General features: G+C 46.8%; 2 protein-coding genes across 3 annotated transcripts in view; both read right to left on the bottom strand.

Annotated features, from left to right (window-relative positions):
* LOC119395151 (cytochrome P450 4c3-like) overlaps window positions 1-12,772 on the bottom strand; it is a 387,183-nt gene that overhangs the window by 135,014 nt on the left and 239,397 nt on the right. The window lies entirely within an intron of this gene.
* The window catches only part of LOC119395113 (cytochrome P450 4V2), a 50,752-nt gene that overhangs the window by 1,499 nt on the left and 36,481 nt on the right, over window positions 1-12,772 (bottom strand). For both annotated transcript variants that reach the window (XM_037662404.2, XM_037662410.2), the window contains exons 9-11: window positions 12,572-12,745; window positions 12,428-12,494; window positions 4,456-4,635 (exon numbers count right to left, since the gene is read on the bottom strand). In XM_037662404.2, coding sequence (XP_037518332.1) covers window positions 4,456-4,635; window positions 12,428-12,494; window positions 12,572-12,745 — 421 coding nt within the window. The remainder of the gene's footprint in view (window positions 1-4,455; window positions 4,636-12,427; window positions 12,495-12,571; window positions 12,746-12,772) is intronic.

Below are 12,772 nucleotides of genomic sequence, written 5' to 3'. Positions count from 1 at the left end.
CGCATGCTATGACTGTAGATTGTATAGCGCAACTAATCGACGGGACACAAGAAAGATGCACACAAAACAAAGCGTTTTGCTGTGTGTGCATCTTTCTTGTGTCCCGTCGATTAGTTGCGCTGTACAATCTACAGTCATGCTTTACTAACACACCCAGTCGTCAAACTTAGCAAGCTTCGCATGTTAGATCAATATTACCTTCTAGCTCTCTTTTTTTTTATTGCAGAGTAATACAATTGTTACTTATGGTTAACCACTTAAAGAAGTAATACTTCACTTTATGCTTCTCGACTGCAGGCCAGAAGTTCGCGGGATCTAATCCCAGCCGCGGCGGTCGCATTTCGATCGAGGCGAAATGCTAGAGGCCTGTATGCTTAGATTTCGGTGCACGTGAAAAAAAACACCAGATGGTCGAAATTTCCTGAGTCCACCACTACGGCGTCCCTCCTAATCATATCGTGGTTTTGGGATGTAAAACCCCAACAATTATTATTATATTTGAATGTATGCTTGCTGATTGCATCGTGTGCGTTCACGTTGAATACGTGAAGACAATCCGCCAGGACCACACTAATCTGGTAATTTTGGTTTAACTCAACGGGGCTTCACCTTAGGTGTACAAGAGGTTGCAGTCAACGACCTTCATTTAAGAAAGCAGCACTTTCCGTGCCTATGCGGAAAAGAAACTTGAGCCGGCGATATTCGAACTCGCGTACGTTGCTCTGTATCATAAGGCGCCATAACTTTACATAATGATAACATGCCAACAACTATGTTATTATTATGAACGAATATGTTATCATGACAAGAACAAATTTAATTTCACACGTGTGTGCGCACATTTCTGTGTTGAACGCGGTACAGACAGGGGGAAAATTACAGAACAGCGGGCCGGGCCGTAATGCCGTATTGATGAAGATTAATAATCCAGCTATCGTTCAACCCGCTGTGCTAGCTTAGCACGTAGGGTGTCGCGTTGTTAAGCTCGGGGCGCGGGTTCGGTTCCTGGCCACGGTGGTCGCATTTCGGGGGGAGGGGGGGGTGAATTGCAAATAACACCCCTGTACTTAGATTAAAGTGCACGTTAAAGAACCCCAGGTGGTCGAAATTAATTCGCAGTCTCCTACTACGGCGTGCCTCATAATCATATCCTAGTTTTGCGCCAGCAATTATTATTACCTATCATTCAATTCGGCAAGTAGAATCACAGCAAGGTTCGCTTTCAGAATACCCAAACGTTGGAATTGGGATGTTTAACCAAGGCAAATGATGCACAAATTTCTCAGAGAACCATAATAACCATTTCTGCTAGAGTGTATTTGTGTCAAAAACAAAGTTATTTTAGAATTGGAAACGGTGAATTTCAACGCTTCGATAGCGGCAGCTCCGTAAAAGAAATGTTACTTCAGAGCCTTCGTTGGGTATAAAAGTGATCCCTGTTGCATCTTAAAACAAGCAGAGGGACACGCTGGTCGTCAGTTGAGCACCCCCACAACAGTTTAAATTGCCTACCCAAGCAGTTGGGGGGGGGGGGGTGCCTATGTGCACTGACCAGCCGTCAATAAACCTGCTCCGTAACAATCGTCTCTTCTCTAACAATGGCGACCAGGGTGCGATGAAGCCGCCGGCCCTGACTCAAGTATCAATCTGCAGCAGGCATCATGGGCCACACCCAACGATCAGACACCGTTCTGCCGCCGTGCCGTGGCCACCAACCGTTCATCGGGCGCCTGACGGAATTCAGTAGCACGACCGGTAACATCGCTACCTACGTATATACCTTGAGCAGTTCGATGCGTTTGCGAGAGTGAATAAGCTGGACGAAAAAAGCAAGACGGACGTGCTCATCACGATACTGGGTGATGGCGCATCTACCACATTGCGGAACATGACGGTTCCGGATGCTTCTGAAAACTTGTCAAGAGGTAAAACAGGCACTTCTGAATCATTACGCGCCGAAGCGGTCGATAGTCATGGAGCGTTATGACTTCCATAAACGCGCACAGGGATCCTGGGAAGCAGTTCACGACTTCATCGTAGAAATGAAGTGTTTGGCAACGAACTGCTCGTTTGGAACATATTAAGTTGAGACACTCCGAGATAAGCTTGTCATGGGTGTGTGCAGCGAGGCTAGTCGGTGCAAGATTTTGGCCGCTGATGATAAGGGCTAAGGGCGCAACGTGGGACAAAGCGTGCCTCATCGCCACGCCCATGGAAACCGGGACCAGGCGCGACTCGAGAACGGGGCGACAGTCCAGCGGCTACGCAGTTGACCAACGACGGTCGGCGTTTTGGGACGGCGGCCACAAGAAAAGGACCCGCTACCGAAGACAACATACCGTCGTGCTTTCGTTGTCCGGGTCACCGCCACCAGCACGACTGTCGTCCCATGAAGGCACGGTGCTACAGTTGCTCTCGCACGGGACGTATAGCAAGTATGTGCACTACAAGGCAGAATAATTTCACCGGGAAAGTGAATGTGTCTGGTTCAGAATTGTACGCACTAGGAGAAAGAATTCAGAAAAATGCAAGGAGGAGGTTTTAATCGCAGTACGGGACTTGACGTGGCGCGGTTGGCCCCAAGAAACAGAAGAGCGACACCACCCTTATTTCAATCGTCGGCGCGTGCTGTCGATAGAGCTAGGTTGTATGCTGTTGAGCAGTAGGATTGTTATCCCGAAAGCTGTCAAGCCAAGTGTTCGGTCTTTAATGCACGACAACCCCAGAGGAATGACGAAAATCGAAATGTTGGCCCGAAGTTCGATTTAGCGGCCAAATCTTGATACTCATCTAGAAGATATGGTACGAGCATGTGAGGCCTGTCTAAGTGTGCGGAATGCAGCGCGACAGTACCGGTTCAGCTGTGGCAAAGAGCTGCAACTGCTTGGGAAATGGTTCATTTAGATTTTGCGCATGTGGAGGGCCGATCACTGCTGCTGGTGGTAGACACATCCTCAAAATGGCTCGAGATAAGTTCAATGGTTATATGGTTATATGCTACCAAGCAAAGTAAAAACTTTCCGGCAACTTATTCCACCTTTTTGTAGATGTCTCTCTTTGGAAACATATGAATTTCTTTCATGTCACTGCAAATGGCAAAACAAATCTCACGGTTAAACATTAACTGAAGTTCTAACCACGACGACAGGGCTAATATGCCCAATAGCCTGTGTTTGCATAATTTTTATGAAATATTAAATTTTAACATTTGGCATATCCCACGTGTTGTGGGAATCGGTATCATGCGAAGCAGCCAGCGAGTACTTCTATGCTGTATTTTATGGCTTTGAGCCAAGCGTTTACGAGGTGGATCGACGTGTCTTTGTAAGAGTAGTAGTTGTGTGCACATCGTGGGCTTACCAGGCACGTGGACAACACTGACGTTTAAAGAGTAACTTATGGTGCGACGTAACGTGAGCCCTCACGTTACAGTACATACGTCAGTATGCTCGAAACGAAGTGCACTTTATGATGCAATCATGTGAATATCATGCATAACTTTCGTTAATGTATTCCTCCGGGGTCGAGCAATGCTTCAATATAGCTTGCTGAATCATAGGAATACAAATGAAATGTGTGTTATACTGCTATAAAAGCGGTGCCAACACTGGAACCACAGACGTTAATCTGATAGGACGTGTTTATTATAGTGTTTATTGATTTCTTGTAATATTAGATAGCCAGCACCGTGCACAATCACAATTGACGTTGCACCGGCATTACGCCTGCATTGGCTTTTTTTTCCAAACCAGTTTATAGAGCTGGCGTGGCTCTGTGGTAAAATGCCTGATTGCCGCGCAGAATGCTTGGGTCCGATTCCTGCTGGGATCCTAATTTTTATTATTTCCATTCTTCGGGTCAACGCGGCCGATGTCGGTTTTTCTTAACGCTCTCGCATTTAATTTACCAATGTCGTGTTCTCGCCGTTCCAGGGTAGATATAAACTGTCAATCACCTGTGGCGCATAACCGCACACTGCGGCCCGTGGTAAATGGCTATGTGCCACACGTCTCCGGAGGAAAGGGTTTGACGACATACGCGACAGGATTTTCACGTTATTCATGTTTTCACCCGACAGTCATATTCGTCAAATCCGCTTACCCTCCCACGCCAATTTTAGTCTACACCAAGGTAAGGAAGCGATCATGAGAGCCCCCAGACGTAGGCGGCTAGATAGACAGATAGATACGTTGATAGAAACGCTCAAAGTGACAACGGTTCGTTAAAAAATGCTTCGTATTTAATTAGTTTATGTGCCTTACAAAACGCGAACCTTAGGATGCATTAAGACGTACAGTAGTTTTATGCGCCCGCTATAAAAGAGGAAAGGAAACAAAGAGGAACGAAAAATATAGCAAGCATGTCAAATGTCCTATGTTTCGTGCGCTTTCGACATAGTGACAGCTGGCGTGATCGTGTGCTTGTCCATTTGACGGATCGAGGAACGGGTCTTACCTATGCAGTTCCTGGGACCAGCGGAGAAGGGCACATACGCGTACGGGTGTCGGTGTACCACATTCTCTGGTAGAAACCTGTCGGGGTCGAACACTTCGGGGTCTGGAAACACGCTTGGGTCTCTATGCAGAGCGTATATGAAGATTTCAACGTCACTATCCGCTGGAACAACGTGTTTGCCTGCACGGAGGGAAAAAAAATTATGGGTATTTAGCACCTGAAATGTCATTTAGAACGTATACAAACTGACTACAAAGTAGCTTTGTACGACTAGAGAAACGGAAAATTCGCTATACACAAATATACCGGTATAGGCCTATACGACAAATAAAACACAAGTTCGGAGAAGAACGATAACTGTTCCTATAAGGAACAGCATGCAGGACGGATGGTTTAGCCATAGAAGGTCTTCTACACTTTACATTTACAAATTCTGTTTGGTTACGTTGCGAACGGCACATGGTATGAACCAGAATTTGCATATATTTCAGACAATAAAAACTAAAGACAGCTTCGCAGTAGTGGTACCAAGCCTGAAGGAGCAGCGGAGCTGGGCTGCCCTTGTTTCTGTTTATTTTTCTTTCCTTCTTCGTCTCTTGCTTTCTCTTTCTCCGTTTTTTTTTAACGCGATAGGGTTAAAGAGCTCGTTTCACAGATAAGTGTAGTAGTTGGGCGCACATCGTGGGCTTACCAGGAACATCGACTACACTGGCGTTTGAAAGGTAACTTATGGTTTGACGTAACGTCAGAACTCACGTTAGAGCGCTGACGCCAGTATTATCGAAACGAAGTCCACTTTACGGTGCGATGGTGTGAATGTCATATGTAACTTTCGTTAGCGTATTCCTGCGAGGTCGAGCAACGCTTGAATAATAGCTTGCTGAATCATAGGAATACAAATGCACTGTTTATTAGACTGCTATACCAGCAGGCCCAACACTGGAACCACAATAGACGTTAACCCGACATGACGCCTGTATGATAGGAGTAAATATGTAATGTTTTATTGCTTTGTTATAAAATTAGATAGCCAGCACTGCAACCACAATTGACGTTGCACTGGCGTTATGCCTGCATAGGGTCTTTTTCCAAAGCAGCTTCAAGACCTGGTGTGGCTCTGTGGTACAATGCCTGACTACCACGCAAAATGCTTGGGTTCGATATCTGCTACAATCCTGCATTTTTGTTCTTTGCATTGGTCGGGTCAACGTTACCGATATCGGTTTTCTTAACGCTCTCGCATTTAAATGAACAATGTCTGTTCTCGCCGTTCGTGGGTAGATATAAACTCTGAGGCAAAAACCAGTCATAAAAGACGCCGGACAAGGGGAAGAAGTGACACACACAAGGACTGGACTAGCAACTGTGCTTTATTAGCTGACAGCACCTCCCAGAAGAACCACGGCGCATGCGCTAATCACGTAAAACCATGAAGACAAAACAAGAAAAAGCAAAAGCAGAAATTGGTCTACATAACGGCCAAGAATCTACCGCCAGAGTGACAAGAACTCGCATTCCTTCTGTAGTAATGAAATAGACGTACTGCTTACACAATCATCGCGGTGCGTGTTTATATGATAAGCCTCAAGGATTTAGCGCTCCTCCTTGCCCCCACCTCTACCTAAAATCTTAACATTGGAAAACAGCGGCACACAACCACAGATCTGGAAGTGGCGGGGAAGATTAGTCCCGTCTGACGTGTTCAACGAACTGTGGTGCTCGCGCAGTCGTTCATTCAAGCATCGGCCAGTTTGGCCGATGTATACTTTTTCGCATGTTAGCGGAATCGCATACACACCATGTTTCGCGCAGGTAGTGTACTTGGTTTTATGCCGAATAGAACACACGGGAGTGCTAGTGTTTCCGCGAGCAACACGCGTACACAGCGCAGAAAGTTTGCAAGGCGCCGAAAAGACAACATCTACGCCCTGTCTCAAAGCGACTTTTTTTCACATTGTGGGAGACCTTATGTATATAAGGCATCACTACAACACTCTTCCGCTGGGAAGCAATTGGTTCTGGACGTCTATTCGCCGGCCTTTTCACCTTTTGCAGCAGCGTTTCTGCTACAGCTGTCAAGACCTGCCTGGGAAAACCCGCTGCTTCCAAGCGCTCAACCTGACAGTCAAAACTCGACTTAACGCAGTGGTGGCAACTCTTCTGCAGTGGATTACGGAAGCAGTTACTCGCGATCCCTCTCTTAACAATTTTTGAGTGCGCGGACGAGTAGGGTAACATGGATTTCTTGCTTCTGGGAGAAAAGCACCAGCACAAATGTCCATCATCCCTAAAAGTAAGCAAAAGATCCAAAAACCTAATGGAATTGTCAACCGGAAGTTCATGAGTAAAAGATAGGGCGTTAGAGCAGCCTCGGAAGTAACTCAGAACTTGTTTGGCCACCAGTGTGACGGTGTCATTAGATGATAGCTTTAAAATGATCAAGAAATCATCAACATATCTAAAGATATGACAAACACGTGAATCATGAAGAGAGCCCTGAAGCAGGTTGTCAAACTTGGATAAGAATATCTGGCAAAGAATCGGTGCTACGCACGCCCCAATACAAATTCCTTTTTTCTGTAAAAACTGCGAGCCATTGAATTCCACGACCGTTACTTCCGAGGTTGCTCTAACGCCCTATCTTTTACTCATGAACTTCCGGTTGACAATTCCATTAGGTTTTTGGATCTTTTGCTTACTTTTAGGGATGATGGACATTTGTGCTGGTGCTTTTCTCCCAGAAGCAAGAAATCCATGTTACCCTACTCGTCCGCGCACTCAAAAATTGTTAAGAGAGGGATCGCGAGTAACTGCTTCCGTAATGCACTGCAGAAGAGTTGCCACCACTGCGTTAAGTCGAGTTTTGACTGTCAGGTTGAGCGCTTGGAAGCAGCGGGTTTTCCCAGGCAGGTCTTGACAGCTGTAGCAGAAACACTGCTCCAAAAGGTGAAAAGGCCGGCGAATAGACGTCCAGAATTAATTGATTCCCAGCGGAAGAGTGTTGCAGTGATGCCTTACATACATAAGGTCTCCCACAATGTGAAAAAAGTCGCTTTGAGACAGGGCGTAGATGTTGTCTTTTCGGCGCCTTGCAAACTTTCTGCGCTGTGTGCACGTGTTGCTCGCGGAAACACTAGCACTCCGGTGTGTTCTATTCGGCATAAAACCAAGTACACTACCTGCGCGAAACATGGTGTGTATGCGATTCCGCTAACATGCCAAAAAGTATACATCGGCCAAAACTGGCCGATGCTTGAATGAACGACTGCGCGAGCACCACAATTCGTTGAACACGTCAGACGGGGCTAATCTTCCCCGCCACTGCCAGATCTGTGATTGTGTGCCGCTGTTTTCCAATGTTAAGATTTTAGGTAGAGGTGGGGGCAAGGAGGAGCGCGAAATCCTTGAGGCTTATCATATAAACACGCACCGCGATGATTGTGTAAGCAGTAAGTCTATTTCATTACTACAGAAGGAATGCGAGTTCCTGTCACTCTGGTGGTAGATTCTTGGCCGTTATGTAGGCCAATTTCTGCTTTTGCTTTTTCTTGTTTTGGGTTTTGCCGTCATGGTTTTACGTGATTAGCGCATGCGCCGTGGTTCTTCTGGGAGGTGCTGTCAGCTAATAAAGCACAGTTGCTAGTCCAGTCCTTGTGTGTGTCACTTCTTCCCCTTGTCCGGCGTCTTTTTTGACTGGTTTTTGCCTCAGCGTCATGTACCAACTGACCCAGACTTCGACGTTATTAGATATAAACTCTCAATCACCTGTGGCGCATACCCGTGTATCGTGGCCCGTGGTAAAGCGGTATGTGCCACACGTGTCTGGAGGAAAGGGTTTGACGACGTATTTTGAAGTTATTCATGTCATGACCAGACAGCCATATTCGTCAAGTCTCCTTACCCGCCCATGCCAATTTTGTTCTACACAAAGTTAAGGAGGCGATCATGAGAGCACCCAAACGTAGGTGGCTGATAGATAGATAGATAGATAGATAGATAGATAGATAGATAGATAGATAGATAGATAGATAGATAGATAGATAGATAGATAGATAGATAGATAGATAGATAGATAGATAGATAGATAGATAGATAGATAGATAGATAGATAGATAGATAGATAGATAGATAGATAGATAGATAGATAGAAACGCTGAAAGTGCCTCGGGTTCAATTCGCTATGAAATGCTTCGCTTTTAATAGAGAGAGAGGCTCAGCATGGCTTTCCTAGGCTTAACTGTCCCTCTCTATGCTCATGTGGCTATATCTGGGCTTAAGTGTCTGTCTCTAGCCTAGGCTTGGCTGCTAGGCCAAGGAAGGCTTCCCAGCTCCGCTTTTCCTTCAGGCTTGGAAACACCAGTGCGTTCACAAAAAAAACAAAAAACTCTTCAGGATGTATACATAGAAGTGACAACAGTAATTGAATCCATAGGCGTGCGCACGAGGGAGGCAGGGGCGGGCACCCTCGCTAATCATCCGAAGGGGAGCGCCAAGCCTGCCCCGTACCTTTACTCAGCTGTACCTGTCACGTTAATCTTTAAGGTGCACGGTTATGGCCATGCAGTTTTTTCAGAGTGATGGTGGCCGACGACCACAGATGTTGCATTCCAAGAGCTTTTACTACCGATTGTTAACCGTGGGAATCCAGGGAGTAAGCAGGCCGTTGTGAGCAACACGTCATTGCTTCATTTTCATCTTTGCATCCACAGCGAAGTATATTTCTTTTTTTTTTTTTCGAACTCGACCAACGGTGAGGAGGTGGGCTGCGTTGAAACTTACACCCCCCCCTTCCTTTAGTGGGGAACCCTGCTCATGCCTATGCTTGAATGTATGCGATATAGTACGTACGACACGAAAACCGTCGATGACCATGAAACTCTCATGTTGAGTTGCTGCTGACGTGTGATGTATTTTCTGGCGATATGCAGTTTGTTGAAATAAGCTTTGCTGACTTATACCCCTGTCACACTGGAGGTGTTAATGTCATTGGGTTTGAATGTCATTCGGTGCAACGAATGTCATTCGATGAGTGGCGGTGCTACACAGGAAAAAGTAATTTCATTCGTTCATGATACCAATGTCGATAATTCAGAAAAAAATGGCCGGAAAAGTTGAGGAAGGTAAATTTAGAGTGGCATGAAAGCGAAGTTCTTTATTTTAAAAGGCATGTGGGAAATCGCATCGCTAAATAAACACGGAAAAAAATTTATATCGCAGGATATCTGGCCTAGAGCTGTGCACGGGCCGTATTTCCGAGCCCGAGCCCGGCCCGGGCCCGCTGACTTTGTCGAAGGCCCGCGCGAGCCCGACGGCAAAGGGCTGCAAGCCCACCCGGCCCGGCCCGACGTACGAAAACACAATCCCGGGCCCGGCTCGGCCCGGCCCGGCTTTTTGAAGGTTCGCTGCGAAAACAAAACATCGTTTTCCGGTAATTTGGCGTTTTATAGAGCATATCGAATATGATCAAACGACACACGACGAACAGTCTCTAATAGAGACTGTTCGCGGCACTTTTGCTATACAAGTAGACGACCTCATGCCAGCAACGATGGAGTTCGCTCGCCAAAGCCGTCACGTGTATGGGGTATGCCAATGCAAGCGTCAGCTTGCACGAAGGCAATCTACGTCGGGTCGCTCGTCGCTGTCGCGTGCATTTTCACTCATATGGGATTTGGCCTTAAATCTAACGCGGAACAGTCGCGTGGCGCCGTCACTAGCTCAGGTGGTGCTACTTCTCTGTTTGTCGGAGTGCAACAGAGGCAGTGCTTTACCTGCTCCCCTTTTGTTTAAAGTAGCGAATGGAAAGGAAAAGCGGTAAAGGGCGGTCGCGGAAAAGGCGCTGTATGCGTGCTGGAAAACAATTCCCGTTCATTCTCTATATTTCGGGCTTGAGTCGGGCTTTGCGCCGGGCCCGAGCCCGGCCCGATAAAACTCCAAGTAGCCCGAGCCCGGCCCGGGCCCGAGGTGAAAGTACGTCGGCCCGCCCGAGCCCGGCCCGCGGGCCGGGTCGGGCTCGGGCTTTCGGGCTACCCGGAGCCCGTGCACACCTCTAATCTGGCCACCATAAGCCAAGACGACGCTTAGCCAATAGCCACAGCCGATAGAATGAACACAAGCAACATGGCTGACATGGCAGTACCGCTAGTACCGCTGAACGAAGACGCTATGCTGCAGCAAGTAAACATTTAGTTGCTTTGTACTTAGCGTTGCGCGAAACGCGCATCAGCCAGAAGAAGGGATTTGACCGTCAGATAGAAGGATCAAGACGCAACCTGTTGAGTCTGCACGTAAAACAAGGTGGAGTGCGCTGGCTTAATACATGCGTTGCGTGACGGAAAAGAAAAGCGAAAAAAAAAATAACGTGCTGCGTCTATCGAAGTTTTCTAGAACGCGAAGTGACGGAGGTACCCGTGGCAGTTTGCGGTGCGACAGCACACGCAAGGAAACCCAGAGCATTCCGCGTTTGTTCGCTTTCAAAACGCGGACTCGCACGCGTCCATGCGGGAAAACAGCTTTCAACGAAACTGCGCACAATTGTCTGCTCATAGCCTTATGAGAGCAAACATCTCCGCCTCGGTCCAGTGCGCTCGTGGAGTTTATTCCATCGCTGCAGATACACATGCACACCGGCGTCTGTTTGTTTATACATTATGGCCGACAGTGCCGGCGGCCATACGCCACTGAGGTGGAGAGTAAAAACATTTTGCGACAGCCTTCCGTACACCTGTGCTCGTTAAAATCACAGACGCCTTAAAAAAAAACCAACATTAATAGCGTGTTAGCACGAATGCGTCTCAAGTTGAGAATACTAAATGACACATTTTAAGTAGTCTCTGGGGTAGAGAGTACACATTCGGTTCGACTTCGACAGCGAATGTGTTTCTTGAACTCATTCGATTGCTTAAGTCATTCGACTCTAATGACATTAAATATCACTGTGTAGCAGCCGCATAATGTCATTAGATGCGAATGTCATTCCATTCGAATGACATTAAAACGTCCAGTGTGACAGGGGTATTACGCCAGGTCGCATGCTAAAGGAGTGAGCTGCTAGCCTTTTTTTTTTATTGGTATGATATATAAGGAGATGTTGGCGCACTATTATGGCGCCGGCTACTCCTTAGCCCTTGAGTGAAACTTGGACACATATCTTAAAGTAAAACATACAAGGCAGTTCATGTAAAATAGATCACTCGGGCAGACATATGCAAAAACACACTTATAGGCACATATCACAACAAAATAATAAAGAAATGTTCCAAAGACAGCGAATGAAGTCTCTGATAATGTCCGTCGTTAATATTTGGTCCGACCAGCACAAAACAGCAGAGCACACGTCTGGTCTTTAAGAAGATGTATTCGCTCGTGAGTACATAGCAGTCGATACGTTATTCACTTCAGCACACACATATGATGGGTGCCATATGGGACTGCGCATAATAAGTACGACATGTGTTATACAAATGAAAGTTCGGTATTTCTTAGTACTTGTCAGCAATGCCGCTGTCTTGTAAGAAACGTGTTAACGCTTTTAAAGTTTGCGTCTGTAAAACTCTAGTTGGCCACGGGCCCAGAAGTTTCCTCAAGCTAAACGGTCTGCGGTCTAATGCCAACAGTTCCGATTTAAGACGGCGTCGCGGCGTGTCATGATGTGGACAGTCTATGACTTACTTCATGTAACATTCCACTTTGTTGCTAGCGCATACCTCCCCCTGCACCCCCTCCCCCTTTTTTTCCTTTCGCACTTGCTCTTCTCCTTCTTCACTTTTGTGGTTTGGGGAGAGTGAGCAAAGAGTACACATACACGCTGCTAAGGAAACCTGTTACTGCCTTGACGAAGACAAGTCCACTAGGCGAAACATTGGCTCCAGCGACATTTCCTGTTGAACGATTTCTCATCGCTTATTTTCGCAGCCAACGCAAGCACCCGCACACTGTAAGGCCTGAGTTCGCGGTACAGAAGTGAACTTACCTATGTTAATATCTTGCGCTGCTGTTCTGCCAATGACTGGCACTGATGGAAATAGGCGTTGGCATTCCTGTAAAGGACAGCTCCAATCTTTCAATAACGGCTCCTTGCTCAATCCCGTTGTGACGTATTTAAGTTTGCGCCTACCTTGAGCACGCGGTCAAAGTATTTGAGTTCCTTCAATTCTTCCAAGGTTATATCAGCATCTAGGTCACCTTGTAGGACGCAATCCAATTCTTCGTGAATTTTCGCTTGAACGTCGGGGTGCAATGCAATCATATAGATAGCCCAGGCGATGCCCATGGCAGTTGTGTCGTGTCCCTGCAATGCATGGGACGCACAAGTGCT

The sequence above is a fragment of the Rhipicephalus sanguineus genome, chromosome 1 (assembly GCF_013339695.2).
Source record: "Rhipicephalus sanguineus isolate Rsan-2018 chromosome 1, BIME_Rsan_1.4, whole genome shotgun sequence".
NCBI lineage: Eukaryota > Metazoa > Arthropoda > Arachnida > Ixodida > Ixodidae > Rhipicephalus > Rhipicephalus sanguineus.
Note: the sequence above shows the minus strand (reverse complement) of the source record. Positions and strands in the feature narration are given on the sequence as shown.